The 24379-nt window shown below is 42.8% G+C and overlaps 1 protein-coding gene across 2 annotated transcripts in view; it reads right to left on the bottom strand.

Annotated features, from left to right (window-relative positions):
• Positions 1–14878: 14878 nt before the first annotated feature.
• Positions 14879–24379, bottom strand: part of LOC147434696 (uncharacterized) — a 50000-nt gene continuing 40499 nt past the window's right edge. For both annotated transcript variants that reach the window (XM_086491147.1, XM_086491148.1), the window contains exon 6: positions 14879–15285. In XM_086491147.1, the coding sequence (XP_086347273.1) occupies positions 15088–15285 (198 nt within the window). In that variant the 3' untranslated portion in view covers positions 14879–15087. The remainder of the gene's footprint in view (positions 15286–24379) is intronic.

Raw genomic sequence — 24379 nt, 5'->3', positions numbered from 1 at the left:
GAAGAGCTCCTCAAAGAAATAGATGAGCTCAAGAGAGTTAACCAGCTCCCGAGGGAAGGAAGGCCGTATACGCAGGAAGAGGCAGGCACTTCAGATCTGCCGTAGATAGACATACCCTCGGTCTCATTTGCTGAGTTTGAGACACAGTCCACGGAAGAGCTGAGTGGTGAAGAGGATTTTCATATTAACATCATAGATGCAGACACAGTGCCTATGGTCCAGCTATCAAAAGCTGAGGAGGACGCACTGAAAGAGAAGATCACCCAAGAGGTGGATGAGTAATGGAAAGCCACAATGGACTGGGAGTTGAGAGTTCTACACTATGTCAACGTCACTTAAGTCACTCCCAATCAGATCAATGTGCAATGGCATCAACAATCCCTGCCATATCCTCTCATCAAAGTAGAATTACTACAGGTAAAAGAGAGGTTGTACAAAGACATGCAAGAAGATGGCGCAGATACAGACCACCCGAAGTGGAGGTTAAGCTGGTTGAACAAGAATCCGCGGTATTTGATTCTATTCACAAGAGCACCTGCAGCCTTTCAAAGAGATCTAACATTTTGTCCTATACCCAGAGTAAGGACATGGCAAGAGCATGACGCACTGACAAAGAAGTAGCCAACCTGGCTGAACTACCCCAGACTGCCAGCTCTAGAGAGAGGACAAGCAACAAAGGAATACATGGTGAAAACCCCAACGGGCACCATGTCTTTCTTCAAGACTTTACCAGACCTCTCCTGCACCATGTTATATAAAATATGTTGAATGTTGCTCACTTGTATTGAAGTATTTCATGAGCCAGAGCAAGCCGGCACCCCGTGGATGTCATTCTTCGAGGAAAATAAGGGGTTATGCTATGATCTAAGTAGTCAACCTTCGAAAGAAGTCCTTTACGGCTTCTATGCCAGATGTATGTTTTTACCATCAAGCAATATGTTGGCATTTGAGGAATATTTTTACACTGCAATCTTCACTTGGCAAACAAATATCTTTGTGCCAGTGATCAGTAACCTCACATCCAGATTTGTAGGCTACTTAGCGGTGGAGCTGAAGAATAGATTGACCATGCAATTTCTGCAAGTGCCAGACAAAGAAAGAAAAATCAGATACTAGAAGGCACTGGATGCGCTTAAAGACCGCCTCTCCAGCCGTCAACTCGAAGACTATTTCAGCCCATAAAGCTATGTCAAGGGACAACACAGGCAAGGAGGGGGGGAATTTTAGCAGTAAGCTAACACGGACACCATTTTTCGGAGTTCTCTTTGTAAAACATTTATTATTTTGATAAATTGGAAATATTGTAACTCCTAATTTCTTGGATAAACTTTGTAATTAATGAGCCGGGGCTACAAGCTTCCAGATTGTATCAGCCAGTCATTTCCGAGCTTTGGTAGAACTCCAGATTATTAGTTTTGACCACCCAAAAACCTTGGCTAAGGTATAAAAGCCAATTTTTGTAAGTTTTTTATAAGTTTTTGGATAAGAAACACACAGCATGAGCTAACAGCATTCACTCCTCTCCTTCTCGCGCTTCCTACTCCCTCCCGAGTTGTCACATTGCAGTCACGTTTGTTGCATTGCAACCACAGGTAAAAGCTCTACGCATTTATGTAAGCAGTTCACAGTATTTTGTAGCTTTTGGCGTTGCCTGGCTTTCATAATTAGGAATTTACACTTTCAAATCAAAAACTAAGCATAGGCAGGGTATTGGGGCATCATTGCTAAGCATTTAGATGCATTCTGGGTCGAAAACGACTAGGTCAAAAATCCACTGCTGTTAATAATCACGATTTTGGAACTTGACCTAAAGTGGGGTTTGAGACCATAAGCATGTGTGCTTAGGTCTTATAAACATGTCCTAGAACTTTCGTTATGTTTGGATGTCATTTGATGCTGTAACGGATGTGAATTGTTTACCTATGAGCGATTGGATTTTGGTGATTTATGTCACTTGAGTGTAGCCTGAGTTAGATGCAGGTTGTTAGTTATTTTCTGAGAGATTGACAACCTCTTGTAGCCTCTATGCACTAGTCGAGTCAGCTTCGTCCCATGGATTGACAATTTAATCATGGTTCTCGCTAATACTGCAATAAGATAGGATGGTGAGGTTAGACATATGTCCCACACAAACTCTTTGGAGATGTATTCTCCACCATTGTCTGAATGTAAATCCTTTAGCTTCTTAAAACTAAGTTTAAACACTTGACAAGAATTGCTTAAAGCAAGACAACATCTCATACTTCAACTTTTATGCATAAACCCAAACTTTGTGTTGCATAATCTACAAATGTTGCAAAATAAAATGTGCCACCAAGATACTGAGTTAGCATGGTTCCACATACATCACTCTGTACAAGCTCTAAGTGCCATCTCTTTCTCAAAAAAGACATTACGAGAAGCATGTTTTTCCTTCCCATAATGACAGTGATCACAGAAAGGAATTTTTTTATAAAAAAAAGATAAAGTTGTTAGGTTTTGTGTCTAAGCCCACACCATGGAGCTCTCCTCTTATCACACTTGGCCAGATACATTTCACCTGGACTAGAGATGCCTTTGCCATGTTTGTTTTGATTCTTGCACATTGGAAACATTGGCAATGATGTTAATAGAAGCTCACATCCTAGGTCTATATAATGGCTATTGTGCTCGCTCATTTTTATCTTAATCAAGCTTACTTTGTGTGCACTTGCTATTGTCTCTCTCTCTAATCACCAGCTTAATCTAATTAGTTGCATGGTAAAACATGATTCTATCTTAGTCTATCCACCATAATTTTGCATTCTTTTCATATGGTATTAGAGTTTAAAGCTAGATTGCTTTTATTCTAGCACTAGATCCTAGTAGGTTTTCATTTTCAATCAATCCATTTCTAGGCTAGATCATTCAAGCTCACTCTCTATCTTTGCTTGTATCGGTCATTACTCACACCTCCTGCATTGCACTTAGTCTATGTAATAAGTTGTACATCGGTCTCTACCATTGGTCACATCTCCATGTACACCCTGCCAAGAGCTATCACCATAGAATACTTACAATCTCAAATCAACTTTCATATGAGCAACCAATTTCTTGATTAATGCAACTCTTGCAAATTTAATGATCAGAGGATGTGTGTGTGTGTGTGTGTGTGTGTGTGTGTGTGTGTGTGTGTGTGTGTGTGTGTGTGTGTGTGTGTGTGTGTGTGTGTGTGTGTGTGTGTGTGTGTGTGTGTGTGTGTGTGTGTGTGTGTGTGTGTGTGTGTGTGTGTGTGTGTGGATTTGAGCCTTTAAGTCCTTTTTTGGAGCTCATACTCTCAAAGCTTTGTGGTCGAAATCTCCTATTAATAGGAGGCAAAGAGGTCAAAGACTAAGAATGGGGCGCCCACACATAGCTGGCCACCCATCGGATGTCAAATGTGAGCCAAAGTGGATTTATAAAAGGGTTTGGATCCAAAGTTAACAAACTAGCCAGTGCCCATTTTTTTCCTTTGTTGTCGCTTGTTTGATGGTCTTCCCATGGCTTTACGCACCGACCGGCCAATGAGCTTCATTGCCTTTTATCCTGGATGATTAGTGGACTCCTCCCATGTAATAAACCTCATTTGAATCCCATTACGGGTATTGGGGTGTAAAAGATGTACAAGCTCATGCTTTGATTGTGTTATCTATGAAGTGTACTATTACTCCTCATATTTGTTCAACAAAATCTTGAAAACGGGCTTGGGATATTTTAGTTGGTCTTTATGCAAGTCACAATGAAGTAAAAATTACATTGTTCCGTAAAGAATTGGAGTCAAAGATGAAGCTGGTGTCAAGGATATAAATGAGCAACTTTTTTTTGCAGGCCAAGTCTTTGTTTGTATCTACACTTGCTAGACTTGGACTTGTAATCAAATTTGTGGATGACAGATGTGCAGTTCATGATCTCACTTTTGGTAATGAAATTGTTGCATCTGGTCTTTTGTGTCGTAGGCTATATAAGCTCACTTTGTATGACAAGTGTGGACAAAATTTTGCAAATGCAGTTGCAGATTCAACGGCTATTTCAGATGCAAAACTTTTGCATGCACGTTTTGGTCATCTGAATTTTGCCAGTTTGCTGCGTTTGCAAAAATCTGATGTGGTTGCTTCTTTGCCGCCTCTTGAAGCACTTGTCAAACATGTTTGTGAAGGCTGTATTTTGCGTAAGATGAAGCATTCAAAGTTTCCAAAGGATGGTTCAGTTAGGGCCACATGCAGGTTGCAGCTTGTGCATAGTGATGTTTATGGGCCCATGCAAACTCCGTCCTTGGGCAATTACCTGTACTTTGTGACTTTCATTGATGATTACTCCAGGCATGCATGGGTATTTCCGCTTAAAGAGAAGTCCAAAGTTTTTATGTGCTTTAAACAATTTCTAGCTACGGCTGAAAATGTCTCGAGATGTACTATGGGCACTCTCCGTTCCGATCGAGGGGGGGAGTATATGTCTCATGAATTTAATGCATTTCTGGCTAGTCGTGGGATAAAACACCACTGTACAGTTCCTTATACACCTCAGCAAAATGGTGTTGCTGAGAGGAAAAACAAGTCACTTATGGAAATGGCACGATGTATGGTCAAAAGTCAAGCGTTGCCGCATTCTTTTTGGCTTGAGGCCATCATGTGTGCCACTTATGTACTGAACACATGTCCTAAAAAAGCTTTGCAATCTATTACTCCATATGAAGCATGTCATGATAGAAAGCCTTCTATTGAGCACATGCGTGTTTTTGGCTATTTGGCATATGCTTTGGTGCCACAAACACAGAGCAAAAAATTGGACGATAAGGCTGTCAAATGTTTTTTTTTTTGTTACAATGTTGAAAGCAAAGGTTACAAGTTGTATCATCTGCAAACAAAGCGTATTCTGTTTTCACGCGATGTAGTGTTTGTGGAAGATTATGTTCAGCCCTTGCTATCATGTACTAGAGACAATAATGTAAGCTCACAGGACATTATGACACTTTGTTGCCTCTTTTTAGTGGTAGAAGTTCGATTGTAAATTCCTATGAAGCAAATGTACAGCCTATGGGGGTTTTCAAAAACGTTACGGATCAGCCTGTTACTGATGCAAATGTACATGATGTACTTGATGAGGAAAGGGCTGAAAATGAGAAGGCTAGAGGTATGCCAAAATGGATGGTGCATACATTGCGTGAGTAAATTGGATGCACCTTTGTGTAGTTGTACTCATTCAAGCTCTCGCCATGCATCTTATGCATCAGATTGTTATGCTTTGGTTATGTCTAGCTTACATGATGTTGAGGAACCTCTATCTTTTGATGAAGCACAAAATTCAAAAAATTGGATGGCTGCCATGCAATCAGAATATGATGCACTTTTAGAAAATGACACATGGACTTTGTGATTTGCATTCTTGCAAATAGGTCATTGGTATGAAGTGGGTTTACAAGTTGAAATGCAAGCCGGATGGTGAGATCAATCACCATAAGGCTCAACTTGTTGCAAAGGGTTATGCACAGCAAAAAGGCATAAATTATGAAGAGACTTTTGCTCCCACTTGTCGTATGATTATTGTGCATTTTCTATGTGCATTGGCTGGGATGTACATCAATCAGACATTGTTACTGCTTTCTTGAATGGTGACATATTTTAGGAAGTTTATGTAACACAGCCTCGCGGTTTTGTCAAGAAAGGACAAGAAGACAAAGTGTGCATATGTAAGAAGGCTTTGTATGGGTTGAAGCAATCTCCTCGTGCTTGGTATGAGAAAGCTGACACCCATTTGGTCAAACAAGGCTTTCATAATAGTCCAAGAGAAAGCACATTGTATGTAAAGCATGAGGGTGATGTAGTTCTCCTTGTGGTTCTTTATGTAAATGATTTGTTGATCACTGGACCATATGAGAGACATATTGCTGAATTTAAGGCTGATTTCAATACTACTTTCAAGATGAAATATTGGGGTTGTTGCATCATTACTTGGGTATACAGTTTAAGTAGTGTGACGGTAGTATTGCCTTGTGTCAGAAAATTTACATAGAGACATTGTTATGTAAGTTTGGACCTGAGGACTGCAAACCTATTGCCACTCCCATGGAAATAGGTTTAAAATTGATTCTTCATGATGCTGGTGATCCTGCGGATGTCACTCTTTACCAAACTGCTATTGGATGAATCATTTATGTATGCAACACATGGCCGGATATTTAGTTTGCAGTCTCATAGATCAACAGAATTATGCACAACCCAGGGTCTAAGCATTGGCAGGCTGTCAAGAGGATTTTTTGCTACCTTAGTGGCACTTTACATCTTGGCTTGTTTTATCCCAAGGGGGGATCATTGCCGCCAGACTCACATGCTTTTTCGGACTCAGATTGGGCTGGTTGTTTTGAGACGCGAGTGTCCCCAAGTGGTTTTTGTTTCATGCTTGGCCTTTCATGTATATCATGGTTGAGCAAAAAGCAACCTACTGTGGCCACTTCTAGTTGTGAGGCTGAGTACAGGGCAATCTTCACAACTACGATTGAGTGTGTATGGCTCGCCTTATGGCTGATTTGGGTGTTGAACAGGACACTGCCAACACTATCTACACTGACAGTCAGAGTGGATTGGTAGTTGCGAGGAGCCCAGTTTTTCATGCTCGTACAAATCACATTGAGGTTCATTACCACTATGTTAGGGAGAGGCTCTCAGCAGGAGAGATCAACTTGGCCTATGTGCCAACACAGGACAACCTTACAGATCTTTTCACAAAGGCATTGTCTCATAAGAAGCTTGAGCTTTGGGCTTACTCCCTTTGTGGACTGAGCATGGCCTAAGCGCATGGCACTTCCCTTTACTCATGTGCCAGCTCTCGTTCACCGCATCTCTCCAGGGGGGATTTGTTACCATATACATGTGGTAGTGATGTGTGTGAACACACTAAGACTATCGGGCCATTTTTCCCCTCTTTAGGAGGTTTTCTCCCCCGTGCATTGTATATATGCCCATCACTCTAGGGATACCTATCTTTTCATCGCAGACTAAGTAATACACTCTCTGTTGTGTGCCTTGAGCTTCCTTCATCTTCTCCAAGCTGTGTGTGTTTTCCTGCAACCCTAAATCCAACAAATATTAAAACTGCCTCTAAATGAACCATGATTTACTAGAAAACCATTAAACTCATTGGAGAAGTATTCACACCCTCCATCTGATGGTAGGCACTTTACATGTTTCCTAGTCTGTTTTTCAATCAAAGCCTTGAAATTATGAAAGTGCATAAACACCTCACTTTTTTGCTTCATGAAATAGACCTATACCTTCCTTGTATGTTCATCAATGAAACTCACATAGTATCTGCATCAACCCATACATGCAATCTTTGTCAGACCCCATACATTTCTACGTACTAAATCCAATGCATATTTTCTACATGCTATCATGAGGAAATGATGATTTTTCCTACTTCCCAAACTAACAAGCCTCACAAACTTTTAGCATTTTAGCAACTTCTAAGATTTGAAAAAAATGTAACCATCTCTTTAGTTTGATTCGTCCTCAATCTTTGCAAGTTTACATGACAAATACGTTTGTGCAAGATCTCAATATCTGTAACAACTCCTGCACCTTGTGCAAACATGGTAGCATTCACCTTTGGCACATTTACATTTAAAGTAAATATTTTGCCCCCACTTTATTTCATTGTGCAACTAAATTTTCATCCTTCTTATGCTCTTCAACAAAGAGACCAACAAAATCAAACTTGACTTGCAAATCGTGCTCAACCATCAGAATCCAAGTTCCTTGTGTATTAGGTTCATACAAATACTTTACTATATTATTTGTCATAGACAATGATACATTTCCTATATGTATAATGGGATGTGTAGCCAGGACTCTACAAAGTCTACATTTCCTTGAACCACTCACCACCATAATTGGTCATGTGATTCGACGCTCCCAAATCTGCACATGACCAAGACCTCTTGGAATCCGATGGCTTTAAAATATATTTGACCACTTGTGTTCTATCTTTGAGTATTATTTTGTTTTTGTGCTTAGTGGTTGCCTTTTCTTGACCACATCCATGACATGTACCACATACTTGTCCTCTCCCTTTGTTGTTAAAGAGGACCTATTCAGATTAGTTACAACCAAGTTATGCTTAAATTCACCAATGGCCTTGTTTTCCCTAAGAGGTAAGAGCCGTTGGCTTAAACACAACTATTGAATTCCAATTAAGCTACCATCCAGAAGTAAGCTCGTTTGCTCAAAAACTAAGCAAGCCCTATTGTATGCCTTTACAAATAGAGCCTACTTGGAATTAAGAGTATCATCTCATAACAATCAAGAGATTTGTTTGTTGTGTTGCTCTTGTCCACTTGGAAGTAAAAAAGAAGGTTCAAAACAACCAAGAGAACTCTTCACACCAAATCAATCTTAGAAGTAAGAGTAAATGCTCAAACAACCAAGAGAACAATTACTACATTATTGTCCTAAAATCATTCTCAAGGGGTTAACTAAATTTCTACCATAATCCACGAAAGTAACCACTATTTCCTATCCTAATCCTCAACACCCTAAATCTATATGATGTGTTTTGAACTTCTAAACTTAACACATGACCTTAATGCTTTAGTATTGTCCATGCCACACTAATGATATCAATGCCAATAGTTATCCACCAATGACATCAACTATTTTTCTATGCCAAAAAAAGGTGGGCCTAAAAATTTCTTTAAAGCTCATCTATTTTCAATATTGTATTTCTTCAAAATCCAAAATTAGAATATCCTATACTAAGGCTACATTTAACTAGCCAATTTAGGATTCCTTGTAAAAAAAATCAATTTAATGATTCTTTTAGCAACTGCTTGGGTTAACGTTGCAGCTTAGAGAAAGTGAGAGATGCTAAACCAAAAGAAAAATATAGTAGTACCCCATTTATATCAAGTGATAAGATTATTGATCCATAAATCAATCGATCAATAGCATTGTTGATTGATATGTGAGAACAAATACAAGATTTTGAAATATAATGACGTGTCATCATATGACATGTTTGAATTATACTCGAATTAAATAGCTGATATGTTATACATCAATTATTCACGTTTAAACATTTCATGAATAACGTATCATGCAACCTAGGCGGGATGTGCATGCACACTCTAGCTGAGATATATGCTTCTACACATTGCTTGAGTTTTTACCAGGGTGTGTATGTAGTTTGAGAGAGCCAATTGGTGCGATTTGAGAGATTCTATCACCTATTGTTGTATATTCTATTATGTCCTATTGTAGATCCACGTATTGGCACACTCGCCTTTAAGTGGGAGGTTGTTGGGATAAAGTCAATATGCTACACCCTGGTGCCAAAAATAGTGTCCAATTGTCCACTTATCTCATACCTTATTCATTGTAGATATATGATTAAGGAGCTCTCATATGGTTGGCTTTGCTTCTCCTTGCTCTCACCGCACTTGCATGCACACACGCTCGTCACTTTGCGCCATTCAACTATAAAGCAATCCACCATCATCTTTTAAAATCCAAGTGTGCTTGAACAAAATAAGAAATGGTGTCATCTTGAGAATCACAATGACCTGTTTAGTTTCTTGAGCTCATCTTCTTTTACTTTCTTTAGACAACTTGTCATTGTGGTCTAGATGAAGAGCCAAACAAGGTTGTTCTTATTCATAATATAACCATCCTTTTGTAGCAATGACCATACTTTAATAGAGTCTCCCAAAATTCTACTTTTTTTTTCCCTTGGACTCCTTGGTGCATGCAAACAAGGAAAATTTATCAAATGAAACTAACAAAGTTTCATTATTTACCTTTCTATGCACATGTGCTTGTACTCAAGATTTCGTGCCCTGCATGAGAATGTAATAAGTCAATATGAAATCTGGCAAATCATCATCCACTCCTTTTGGAGGTTTTCCTGAAGTGATCCTTGAAAGATGATCAGCTCGTTGATAAGTGGTGTCCTTCTTGACTACCACTGTGAAATCAAACTCTAGTAGGATGATGAACCATCTTACTATCGTGCGAGTATTGCATGGCTTGTTGACCACATAGAGTAAGGCTTGATGGTCCACAAAAAAGATAAAATTATTAGCTAATAAGTAGTGTCAAAATTTATTGGCTGCATACACCATTCCAAGTCCTTCCCTTTCTGTCGTGGTGTAATTTTTTTCTGTTACATTTAGCTGCAAGCTAGTATATGAAATAGGGAAATCCATTTTCCCCTCTCTTGGTTGAGCCAATATGCAACCAATAGCAAAACTTGAAGCATCCACATACACATGAAAACGTTGACCCAATCTAGGGTTTTCAATATCGGTGCTAATGACAAGGCTTGTTTAAGCTTCTGAAAGGAAGCTTCGCATTCCTCAATCCATTCAAAGAGTAATGAGGCCATAAGTGGGTTTCATAATGACAACATACATGTAGATAAATCTACGTTAATAGCTACAATGCCCCATAAATGCATGAACTTCCTTGACACTCGTCGGTCTAGACATCTCAGCAATTGTTGCCACTTTCCCCATATTAGTATCAAATTGCAACACCATTTTTTGGGACAATATGTCCAAGAATTTTGCCTTGTCTAACCATGAACACAAACTTTTTAGGATTTAAGCAAATGCTATATAGATGGCATTTCGCAAAGATGCACTTGAGGTGCTCAAAATAGTTTTCTCTTCTTGAGGAATGCACACGAAGATCATCCATGTAAACTTCTAGGAAATTTGTAGATACTCCTTGAAAGCTTGGCTCATTAGCCTCTGGAATGTTGTTGGTGCAGTGGTCAGTCCAAAAGGCATGACTCTATACACAAAAATTTCCCATTCCATAGCAAAAGCCGTTTTATGTTGATTTTTTGGATCTATGGCTATTTGATTGTAACCAGAAAAATCCATCCAAGAAGCTGTAAGCTTCTTTTCTAGCTACCCTCTCTAAAACATGGTCCATGATACCTTCTTGAGGTTAACATACACTCTGATTTTTTCGTTCTTTTTTGGTACTAGCACAATTGGCGACACGCAATTAGTATGTTCAATTTCATAAATGAACTCAAATTCCTTGAGTTTTTATATCTCTTCTTTGATCTATTTAGTGAATGTCTCATTTTAGATGTAGGGTTTTTTTCTACTTGGTTTAGCATCATCTCTCATAGGGATAGTGTGCTAACAGATTTTAGGATCCACTCCCTTGAATTCTTTGTAAGACCAAGCGAAGACGTCCCTATTCCCCCTAAATGTTTTAATGAGGATTTTCTCTTTTTCTTGAGACAAATCTGTAGCTATGCACGTTGGCTTCAAGTCTTCTCTAGGTTATGCTATGTCAATCCTTCTAGAATTTTTCAGACCCCCATAGGATTTTCCCAGTTCCTTGGGTCGTCTCATTGGTTTCTCCACTATGATCCGTCAATCTTGCAGAGTATACTTCTTATAATGTGAAGAAACACTAATTCTACCTGGTTTATTGCTCTTGGATTTCATTTTAGTGGTCTAGACCTCCTTCAAGGTTTGTTTCAACTCTTTATATTTAGCCTTTTGGTTCTGTTTTGTTCATAAGAGGTTCCTTTTCTTTGGTTTCATCCTGTTTGCTTGATTTTAGATTGGTTTTGTTCTGTTGAATTGTGTTTTTTCTTTCTTCAAGATAGGATATATGCCCTTTATCTTGTCCTTGATGCAATCTTTGGAATCAACTATCATTATTAGGAACTGAGTTTTGTCCCCTATTTTGAGTAGTGGTTGATTTTTTCTCAGTTTATTCTCTCGTTTCCTGCAATATCTTTGTTGGCATCTATAAAAAACACAAACAACTTTTCTTCCCCGCCCTTGAGTAGTAGCTTGGCCTGGACATACCCCTTTTTAGAGTGAGATTCCTCAGTCGTGAGTCTTTCCTCCTCCACCTCATTCGTGGCGTCATATAAGTGATCATAGAAAACCTATTGTTCCTCGATCGATTCTATGGATACCATATGTCATATCTTCGTCACCATAGAATTTTGTGGGTGTGGATTTGTTAATGCACACATCCATAGTGGCAAAAATTTGAGTCCACTCAAAAGGTTCAAACAAATGTTTCGGAAAGGATTTTCGTACATAGTCAGCATCATTTACCTCTCGGTCTAGGATTCAATCCTTTCGTCATAAACTATCACTCTCAAAGGTTCCACACATCCAAATTGGTGTGTCTTTGTTCAACCATGATGGAAATTTAGTTTCAATTGATGCTCTCAATCCAATTCTTTGTATTGGTGTCCTCAAAACATTTTTATATGAATGGTCTTTTAGGTTTACCCATGTGACTGATCTAACTTGTTTCAAATAGAGATAGTCATTTCCCCAATCTTGATTCAACTATTTGCCTCATGAAAGGTCATCCCAAAATGATTTCATAGTTCGATTTCTTATCGAAACCTACAATGGCAAATGTGTGTTGGTAGTCAATTCCGTAAGAGCTGACTATCACATTCTCAAGTAATCCCATGGGTTTCACAATGTGCCCATCTACCAATTGTAATTTCATTCATGTTTGTCTAATTGTTGGCCTTCCCTAAGCTTCCCAAATTTCTTTTGTTGTGATGGAAATACCTGGCCCACTATCTAGAATAGCCATGGTTGTTACCTCATTGTATTTCACTGGAAGGGTCATGTTTCCCTTGTTTCCTTCGTAGTAATCTCCAACTTTGTTCATAGGCACGGATCTAACAACTTTTTTTCGTGCTTCTTCCTTAACTCTTCAAGGTTTTCTTTGGTTAATTCCGTTATGCCCATTTTTTCCATGGTACCTTGCAGATCCCTCCATAGATGTGGTCTTATATTCAACAAATCACCCAAAGACATGGAATGTGAGCTAACATGATTGGCTGCAATTTTTCCACATCCAAAGTCTGCTTTGGTTTATTCAATTTTGTGGTTTTAGAACCATTGATTTTTCTTCGTTTTCTCCCAAGTATGAAGGCAATGTGTGGAGTGTTTGGGCCTTTGATAGACTTGATTGCTATGATCCCAAATCTCCATGCAAAGATTTTCGTCCAGCTCCATGGGTGATTGATCCAACCAAACTTCCTTAATTGGAGCCAATTTCAGAGTTAATCTTCCATCGTTCACTTCCCTTATGCATTCCCCACAAATGGTTTGCCTAGTCATCCTCTACTAAGGGAATTCCATCTAGCCCTTCCTCACTATCTAAAACTATCAACTCGGTTCTTTAGTGTCCTTTGTTTCTGTAGGTTCTGGTTTTGTTTCCTTTTTCTCTGGTTTTTCTACGATTTTTGGTTTTGGCTTTTGTGTTTCAAGCATTGTTTGCATGATTTGCACCAAGTTCTTATAAACTTCAAGCTTTGCAGCTTCCATGTCAGGTGTTGGGTAGTTTTTTCATTTTGTTTGCAATGTTTAACAAGATTTTAGCACCGCTTGGAAAGCTTCCAAGGCTACATTGATTGGTTTGTATATTTTGTCTACCAACAAGAATCCTTTTAATCTTGGTTTTGATTTCTTAAATTCTAATGACATTGACTGAGTCATTTCCTTGACCCTTTTCTGAACTTTCTCTTCGTTGTTTTTTCTTCTAAGATTGTATCGTTTTCATCTCTCTTTCTTGGAGTCTCTAGAAGACTTTTTGGTCATTTCAAACTCGCTTACATTGTTTTGACTGTTTTTCTTGGCATGTGACCTGGTAACTATCCGAATCAGAACAATTGGTACAGATGAGATCCTTGCATTGCATGTACTACATTTATGGCTATTTTCCCTTTGTAAGCTAGATTTCTAGGACCATTGTATCATTCATGATAGACATAATTAAAGTATTTACAGAAACTAGGCTCGGGCATCGATAAAGAGCATTACCTATTAGTGTCTCATGAACACTTGTCCCAAACATTACTGACAGCTTGACAATCACCAAAAGTGAGTCCAATTTCAAAACAATTGCAACACTAATTGCAATTTCAAAACAATTGCAACACTAATTTTTGCTTCTGAAATATACTCATTGTGTCGTGTGCACACTGGCTCTGTGTGCTATGCGGACCTGCTTCATCAACATCTTGAGACAATTTTGTATCTAGCAATGGCATAGCACCTAGGGGATTGTGTGCCGATAATTTTATTTTCTTCAAGAAAGCAACCCAAATCCAGCAAGATTATGTTGTGAGTAGGTAACATTGCAACAATATGCATCGAGGTAAGCTCGTGTGAGTGGCATCTATATATCAATGTGTGAATCCCCTGCATCTATTGGTGTAGAAGTCGATGATGATGGCAAGGTGGAAGCATCCTTGTGTGGTTTGGAACCAGCATACAAGCAATGGAAGACCATACCTAGTAGGCAAGGTGGAAGCATCCTTGCATAATTTGGGACCAACATACAAGCAATTGAAGACCATACCTAGTAGGCAACATGTAAGCAATTGAAAAGGACACTTCAGTGACACACACATTGTCTCAACAATACAATGCTGCAACGATGGGATAAGCAATTTGGTGGCATCTGAATGTTTCATCCTTTGGGCTCATCCCATCTGACAAGTAAAATATATATGCACAAAAGACCACCTAAAGAACCCAAAGGTTATGAAGATATCCTATAATCATAAGATTGTTCAAAGCATTCAAACATGAGCAAACGCTTTCATGTAGATTAATCAAAATAATTCCTTCAATCATTAGGGTGTAAACCAAGTAAAGAAGGGTCTCACACCAACAAGGCCCAAATTTAGATGTGTATTGCAACACTAATTATCACCTAATCTCTCTCTCTCTCTCTCTCTCTCTCTCTCTCTCTCTCTCTCTACATATATATATATATATATATATATATATATATATATATATATATATATATATATATATATAATTTTTACTTTTTATTTATTTATTCTCTTGGACAGGGATTTTTTTGCAAAACAGTTGAAAGTGTTGATAGCAACATTTTATTGCACCGGTCACATAGATTGTAATCAAACAATTCCAAAACTTGCTCGTGTATTTGTTGTACAAGCCCATGTTCCAACATGAATCTTCATATTGAATTAGCAGGGGGACAAGTGCCTGCCTCGGTATCACCCTCAGAAAAGCACAGAGAAATCAATAATCAATCGACCTTAATATCTACTGGATCAACTCTCTCTTCCTTTCATTTCCTCTTCACTGTTAACGCTCTTCTCGTCATCTTCAATGTCTTGTGAAAATGCATTTGGTATATTTAGTGACTGAGCTTTCTCCAAGGCTGCCTTATGCTGCTCCTTTATGGTTTTCTTTCGTGTCATTTTCTGCGGAGTTGGAAGTTCCAGGGCAGCATCATCCTCCCGCAGTATCTGCCAATGTGAACACCATACAGAATAAAACAAATTGATGAGAATCTCTCTCTCTCTCTCTCTCTCTCTCTCTCTCTCATTTCATTTCATTTCTCCAAGAAAGAAGGGCTTGATACCCTTCGTATTACAAACCGGCCCGAAGGCTTTACATCAGTCCATAGGCACAAACAATTATAACCGAACTGGTCGTGAAAAAAACCCTGAAATATTCAATGACAACAAACAATAGGGGAAAAACTACCACGTGATATAGAGTTACAAAAGATGGGTGATACATCAAAGGCTAGGAACAAAAACGCAATGGAAGAAAGTAGTAGAGAGCTTAAGCAAAAAAAGGCCACCCAGACTTCGACAAGGAGGCCGAAACCTCCACTAAAGAATCTCCAATATCAGACTCGGGAACTCCCAAGGCCCACGACACATCCCAACAAAACAAGTATCACCACCACATAAACTCTTCACCAAAATAGCCTCTGGCCATCCCTGACAATGATCAACAGGGCTATGACATTCTTGAGGAAGGCAGAGCGACATGACACATTAAAGTAGCGTGGAGGAAGCCCTTGCCACTCGCTCGCCCGTCTCTCTCTCGTGCAAAGAAGAAGGGCGTGGTATCCTTTTGTATTACATAATCAAAGGCATTACATCAGCCCGTAGGCAAACCAAGCTAGGAGCGGGGGAATAATGGGAGAAGGTAGCAGAGAGCTGAAGTAGAAACAAGCGACCCAAATTTCACGAGGACGAAAACTCCACCAAAGAATCTCTAATAGCCAACTCCAGACCTCCAAGGCCAAAAGGTGCATCTCAGCAGAATAAGCATCTCCACCGCACATGGACTCTGCATCAAACTCGGGGAGAGCCAGACATTGGATTAGATCCACAAGGATTGTAGCAGTTTGGTCTCATAGGTCATTTTGGCCTTTTGAAGACGTTTAATATAACATTTCGTTTCATCTCTCTCTCTCTCTCTCTCTCTCTCTCTCTCTCTCTCTCTCTCTCTCTCTCTCTCTCTCTCCCTCCAGCGCACGTACCTGCTGCACCAGCGCCCTCCTCCTGCTGCACCAGCGCGCGTACCTGCTGCTGTGCTGCTCCAGGCACACTACTGCTGTACTGCGCGCTGCTGTGTCACCCCAGCTGCTCAGCGCGCCCACCCCACCTGCGCAGCCCCCCCAGTACCCGCCTGTTGCTGCCGCTGTTATACCAACCTGCTGCTGCTGCTGAACTGCCTCTCCTTGCTACACACATACTCCCTCTCTTCCCCTCACGCAGCCTCCCCCTCACGCAGCCCCCCTCCAGCCTCCCCCTCACGCAGCCCCTCCTCGCTCCCCATCACGCAGCCATCTCTCTCTCTCTCTCTCTCTCTCTCTCTCTCTCTCTCTCTCTCACACACACACACACACACACGGATACATACACACACACACACTACACACATACACGCATACACACACGTACTCCCTCTCTTCCCCTTCTCCCCTCTTCTTCACAATATGAAGAGAGGGTAGCTTCGAAGACAACCATGTCTTCCCCCATCATCAAGACGCCGACATCGACAATGAAGACAACCTTCATGCTCACGAACAAGAGGCTTGCACAATTGGAGAAGGACATGAAAGAATGGTGGATGGAGAGAGAGATATGGAGGGAGGAGAAAGCCACCTTCATCAAGCTATGGAACAAAGAGAAGGAGGACATGAGAGCGGAAATCCAAAACCTCAAAGAGGAGAAGGAGAGAAGGGAACGGGAGAACGACAAGGAGAGGGAGAGATGGAGGAAAGAGCAAGAAGAGATGAAGGCACAAATCGATCTCCTTCATGCTTCCATCACATCCCTCACCCCCGAGGAAGGAGAGATTAAAGAGGAGGCTAAGGAAGCCCTCAAGGAGGAGATCACCAAAGCCCTCACCGCAAGCATTGAGGACAAATTAGAGGCCACCAAAGAAGGATGGGTCGAAGTGGTCAAAAAGAATATCAAGAAGGTAGCAAGAGAGGAAGCCCAAAAAGATGAGGTACTCATCGTACACACAATCATCGAGGAGGAGAAGATGCGACATGCTCGCCGTCTCAATGTGCGAGTGACCGGCATCAAAGAAGAAGAAGGGTCTACACCCGAGAGAAATGGGAAAGCTTTATGCAAGAAAGTGGGATACAAGGAAGAAGAGATCCCTTTCTCCAAAGTTTGGAGAGCCGGCAAAGATCCAAAGAAGAGAGCTCTCATCCTCCAATTCGCCTCCGAGGAGTCTCGAACTTCTTTCCTCCGAAAGAGGGTCATCTTGAGAGGGCTAGAAGGCCCCCCGATTTATCTTGATGATGACCTCACAAAGATGCAACAAGATCACCGTCGCGCGTGCATGCCTAGAGTCCACCAAGCCCGCAAAGAAGGGAAGAAGGCAGTATATCGAGATGGTAGGGTTATCATTGATGGCAAGACCATCGCATAGGGACTCGCGGCCTGTGGGACACACGAGGAGATTCATGTCACGGTTTGGAATTGCAATGGAGACCTATGGACACACCCAGAGAGACTTGAGGAGGTGATGAGAGGTCGAGACATCATTCTACTTACAGAGACACACGAGAGCCTAGAGAGAGGGTTACCACGGATACATGGATTCCAGTGGGAGTCTCTACATCGGGGATGTATGCGCCAGCACACCACTCGCGGTTCAGGAGGAGTGGCCATACTCTTTAGACAGGGGCTTCACAGCAGACTACAGATTTTTGCCCGGGACCCACATGCCCGCTACATGTGGATTCGCCTCGAGCTCTCACGAGACAGGATCGTCTACATTGCCCTTTGCTACTTTGCTCCCACAGGCTCCAGATTCGCCCCTATTGAGCAGGAGTCACCGTACGCATGCCTCACGGAGGAGATTATGGAGTACTCCACACTGGGTGAAGTCTTCCTTATGGGAGACTTCAATGCTCGTACGCGCAGTGAGCAGTGTGAGGCATATGACCACGAGGACCCAGAGGCACTACACACTCTAGATGAGGAGGCTACTATGAGAGATACAGCAGACAGAGCTCCAGTCAAAGCCTACGAACGACATCTACTTCGACTTGGCTCCCAACACCGTCTCGTTATTTATAACGGGATGGCCCAGTGGCCCACCTCAGGGGGCCTGACTTGTATGCCACATGGAGTTACAGAGGGAGGAGGGAGTACAGTCGACTATATTCTGGGACCCAGGGAGGCTACACACCTTATCACATCCTTCACCATTCCACCCATACCCATCGAAGCCGACCACACATACCTCTCTTTCTCCATCACCGGAGATACCATCCCACACAGCTCCACAGCACACACTCCACACACCACCATCCATTTCACACATGAGCTAGCCTCTCTTTACTCGGCCGAGGTCGAGCATGGCCTATGCCTCCTCCACCCATCCACACCACTCTCAGTTCTCACATCACATATCTCTTCCGTTCTCCACACTTCAGCTATTAGCTCTTTTCCACACACCACTCACACAGGACGCACCCCCCCCCCCCCCCCCCCCCCCCCCCCCCCGGGACTATGCCTCAGAACCGCTGGTATGATGATGAGTGCAGAGAGCTATACCGACGCCTCCGTGCACGGCGAGCCTTAGGAGAGATCACAGAGAGAGAGGCCAGACGGCATATGAAGACGCTGACACGCCAAAAGCGGCGAGCATTCGAAGAAGCACAGGAGCTTGAGCTATACCGCCTATTCATGAGCATGGATAGCGCGACGGCATGGCGCACCCTGCGTGAGCCACGTCCGACTACAGCTATTGAGGATCCACAGATATGGCATGATTATGAAGAGCGACTTTATGAGGTGCCAGGGCAGCCTCCTATCCCACAACCACACGAGCCACGCCCCACGTGTTCCTCCTTCTTTACAGCAGAGATGGTAGAGAGGGCCATACGCCGCATGCAGCACAGACGATCAGCTGACCATACTGGATTACAGAGTGAGCACATCATTTATGCGGCCTCCACTATAGCCCCGTTGATTGCACATGTCTTCAACCGGGCTATAGGGGAGGGCTTCCCAGAGGAGTGGACACAGCACACCATAGTGCCTATCCACAAATCTGGCGACACCCTGGACCCAGGGAACTACAGGACTATCATGATTGGCCACACGATGGCCAAGCTATATGGAGCAGTACTTGAGGCACAGCTCAGCTGCTACGCAGAGACCGAGGGTTTACGAGCTCTAGGCCAGGCAGGTTTCAGACGAGCTTTCTCCACCACTGATCACATCTTCGTTCTGCGCTGCCTCATTGATGGGGCAAAGGCGCGGAAGAAGAGGCTTTACTGCTGCTTTGTGGATTTCCGCAAGGCCTTTGACACAGTCCCACGCGAGAGACTCTTCCAACGCCTTCACCGCATTGGGGTACCAACAGAGATGATTTGGGCCATATATGCTCTCTACGAGAGGGTGACGGGTCGAGTTCGTTGCCCAGGCGGTTTTTCAGAGACCATTGCTGGCACCATTGGTGTTAAGCAAGGATGCCCACTCTCCCCGACACTCTTTGGGCTCTACATCGACGAGATCTCCGACTACATACTGCGAGCAGGGGGAGAGGGGAGCGACTTGGAAGGTACTCCGGTCCACATCATGTTATATGCTGATGATATTGTGTTGATTTCAGAGTCACCCGAGGGCTTGCAACGCCATCTTGAGGCCTTGGACGAATTCAGCACACACAGGGGGTTGACTGTGAACCTTGGCAAAACCAAGGTTATGATCTTTCACACATCCAGTGCAGTGAGGAGCGCTGCCACCTTCACAGCAGCAGGAGGACAGGTTGATGTAGTCACCTCCTATGTCTACCTTGGCATCACATTCACCAGCCTACCAGGACCCTTCACTATGAGGCAGGCTGCTGCTGACAGGCTCACCCGAGGATATGCAGCTCTGACCATGCTAGAGCGGAGATGCCACCAGGCACACTTTCAGGAGCCCCGCACGAAGGGGTGGCTTTTCGACACCTTAGTCACCCCGGCCCTGATGTACTCGGCGGCAGTATGGGCACCAGGATTGACAGCTGACCAGTGGACACAGCTTGAGAGGCCACAGGTATGTATGATCTCACGCTTGCTCCGCGGCAAGAAGACAGTGCCACATGACATTATTAGAGCCGAGCTCGCCACACCACCTATGGTTGTAGAGGCACTACTCCAGACAGTCTGCTTCATCCAGAGGATGAGAGAGCTACCTCCTGACAGACTTACTCGTAGAGCATTTGAGACAGCTATACAGCTATCAAAGAGTGGGCATGAGAGAGCATGGTACTCACAGGTCAGAGCATGGTTTGAGGGACACGGTCTTGACATGGAGAGCCTACCACCATTCCAGTACGACCCCCACTCACCATATGTTCACCTCTCTCGCAGTGAGAGGAACTTGGTATTGAGACAGGATCTGTGGCAGCTATACACTAGGAGAGTCTGAGAGTCACCTGGCTTGGGGACGAGGATGTCAGATTACAGAGACCAGTTTCTCACCATATTGTCTGGGGGGTTCATACAGAGACCACGCTATATGGACACATATATGCCACATAGCTCACGGGTGGCGATTGGTCAGCTGAGAGTGGCTTCACACAGGTTAGAGATTGAGATCGGGAGACATACTAGTGTTCCCAGGGAGGAGCGAGTCTACAGAGCCTGCACAGAGGAGGTGGAGAGTGAGGAGCACTTTGTATGTAGATGCAAAGCATACACTGAGATCAGAGGCAGGTATGAGGCCTTATTCAGAGGACAGCCCACTCTCCGAGAGATCATGTTAGGGAATAAAGGCCTAAGTGCCTTGTACTTACTAACTTATAAGTTAAAAGACTTATAAGTGAGGGGGCCCAAGTGTGAATGGCCCCCTAGTCACTTACTCATATACTCAAAGGTGAAGCCCAAAAAGATATAGCGTGGCTTTTTCCCAAATTCAACGAGCTCTCTCTCTCTCTCTCTCACGTTCTTCTCTGCGTGTGCTTCTTCAACGCCTCTCTCCTCTTCTCCTTCACTCTCATTGCATAAGACAGCAAGTGGGCTCTCTCTCCTGCTCCCCCACACATGGTATCAGAGCTTTAGGGTTTCCAAGAGAGCCATCTTCGCAACACAGATCAGAATTCTGTTCTTGCTCGCTGTGGGAAGGATATTCAACCGTTTTCGATCAACTCTGTCGCGAAGGGATCCTCTCACCGTGTAGAATCGACCTCCGGTGACAGTTTCCCCAAAATGAGGGTTTCAAAAACTGGCGAACAGCAGCCTATTTCTGCTGAAATTGACCAATTTCGGGGTCAATTTGATGCAATTTCATTAGGGCAAGTCTCACAGGTCAATCTTACAGGTGTTTCCACCAACGAGGTTCTGAAAATTCAGCAAAACAGGTGTTTACAGGTCTGATTTTTGCCCTAAAACAGGGAATTTCAACAAGCAAATGATGTATACACCTTGTGGAAACCTTTGGTAAGGGTTTGGCAGTGAATGTACGCCGTTTTGGGGTGATTTCGCGTGAAATTTGCTCGCTGTTTTTCTGTAACAGCAAGCTGTTTTTTGCCCGATTACGCACATTTGGGCGTGTTTAGGTCGGCAAAACAGGGTTTCGGTGTTTGCAATCACTCAGAATGGCTTCTAGCAGTGAAAGTGGCAATTTGTTGCACATTCGCAAGCTTGAAGGTGCCCATAACTTTGCTATATGGAAGAAGCAATGTTATAATGTGATGTTGTAGAAGAAACAGACGAAACCTATTAAGTTACAGGGTGTGAAACCGGTTGATATGGAGGTTGAAGAATGGGAAGAAGTGGACGAGTTGGCTCGCTCCACGATCATGCTTTCGGTGTCTGACAATTTACTCTTCAATGTAGAGAATGAGCAGACAGCATGGGGCATGTGGAAGCGTTTAGACGAGTTGTATGCACAGCAGAGTGCTGCCAGTAAAGTGTATTGGCTCAAGAAGCTTATGGATCTCCGCATGAAGGAGGGCACGCACATGTCAGTGCACTTCAATGAATTCAATTCTATTTTCAGCCAACTGACAGAGCTGAAATTCACGATTGATGAGGAGTTCAAAGCTACTTTTCTGCTATGCACATTGCCCAAGAGTTGGGATGTATTCCGGACAGCTCTTAGTAACTCAAGTGCGTCACTTAAGTATGCAGATGTAGAGAGTTCTCTCCTGATGGAAGAGATGAACAAGAAGAACACCACAGGTGGGTCTTCTAATGCATTGCACTTGAGAGGCAGGTCTCAACAGAGGGAGAAATCTGACAGTAAGGACAGGGCACGCAGCAAATCTCGTAGGAAAGATGTTGTGTGTCATCATTGTGGAAAGAAAGGGCATTATAAATGGGAATGCTATGAGTGGAAGAAAGAGAAGAACAAGGGTGCTGAAACTGATGCAAAGGACAAGGGAAATGCCAAGAAGAGCACTGTGTTGATTGAGGAAATCAATGTTGCTAGTAGTTGTGACAGTGACAACAGCACTGATGTACTCAATGCCTCTTCTGTGGATGCACATACCCTTGCTATGGGTTCTGATGTGGACATGCATACTTGGATTCTTGATTCAGGTGCCTCCTTTCATGTAACACCTCATAGGGATTGGTTTACACAGTACTCAGGTGAGGTGCAGGGCACTGTTTATTTGGGAGACAACTATGCATGTGACATTGCAGGTATTGGCAGTGTCCAGTTTTCCTTTGCTGATGGTATGACTTTTGTTTTGCACAAAGTGCGCCATGTGCCACAACTTAAGAAGAGTTTGATTAGTACAGGGCAGCTAGATGATGCAGGCTATCACACCACTTTTGGTGATAGCAAGTGGAAAATTTGTAAAGGGGCCCGGATTGTAGCCAAGGGTTGTAAATCGGACACTTTGTATCCTTTGCATGTATCTAGTGTGCGTGACCATGTTGTCGCCGTAGCCGAGCAGCCAAGTGTTTCTTTGTGGCATGGCCGGTTGGGACACATGAGTAAAAGAGGAATGGAAACTCTGTCTCGTTGTGGTTATTTGCCGTGTTTGAGGTATGCTGATTTTTCTCATTGTGAGCACTGTATTTATGGTAAGCACAGTCAAACACCGCACAAAAGGTCACTTTCTTTGAAGTCTGACAGGTTAGACTTAGTGCATTCCGATGTATGTGAAATGCCACAGTTGTCCTTAGGGGGAAAGAAATATTTTGTCTCGTTTATCGATGATGCTACACGTAAGGTGTGGGTGTATCCAATACGTGCTAAAAGCGATGTTTTGGATACTTTCAAGAAGTTTCTTGCGTTTGCTGAGAATCAAACTGACAAGAAGCTTAGGTCTTTGCGCTCAGACAATGGGGGGGAGTATGTATCAAAAGCATTTATTGACTTTTGTGCTACTAAAGGTATTAAAAGAGAGCTCACGGCTCCTTTTAATCCCTCTCAGAATGGAGTTGCAGAGAGGTTGAACCGGACTATCCAAGAGAAAGTTCGGAGTATGCTGTCACATGCTGCATTACCTCATGGTTTTTGGGCAGAAGCTGTACAAACAGCTATTCACTTGATTAATCGCTCACCTAGCAAGGCTTTGGGTGGAAAGGTGCCTGAGGAGGTTTGGTCTGGCAAGCCACCCTCATATGCACATTTAAGAGTGTTTGGTTGTGAGGCCTATGTTCACATCCGGAGTGAACTGCGCACCAAACTAGAACCAAAGTCTCATAAATGCATTTTCCTAGGATATGGTGAGGATGGTGAAATGGGGTATAGATTATGGGATCCCGCATTACGGAAAATCATACGCAGCAATGATGTCATCTTCAATGAGAATTGCATGCACAAACAGCCCACAAAGGTCGAGGAAGTGCGCCGGGTTGTTTTTCGTGAAGATGTTACATATGGACAGCCAAGAAGGCCCAATGTTCAGCAGCCTTTACATGCTGAAAATGGTGTTGAAAATCAGCCCCAACAAGTTGCCATTGATGCACCACAGGTAGAGGAACAGGTTGATGCTCCTAGACCGCCCGTTGTTGCGATGCAACCGGCTGAACAGCCTGCTGTTTTTGATGGTTTACAGGCTGAAAATCCACCTGTTATGGATCATTGGGTGCGTAGGTCTACTCGGGTGACAAGGCCCCCCGATAGA

The sequence above is a fragment of the Adiantum capillus-veneris genome, chromosome 19 (genome assembly GCF_014529385.1).
Source record: "Adiantum capillus-veneris isolate H3 chromosome 19, ASM1452938v2, whole genome shotgun sequence".
NCBI lineage: Eukaryota > Viridiplantae > Streptophyta > Polypodiopsida > Polypodiales > Pteridaceae > Adiantum > Adiantum capillus-veneris.
This window is presented reverse-complemented; position numbering and strand designations above follow the sequence as displayed.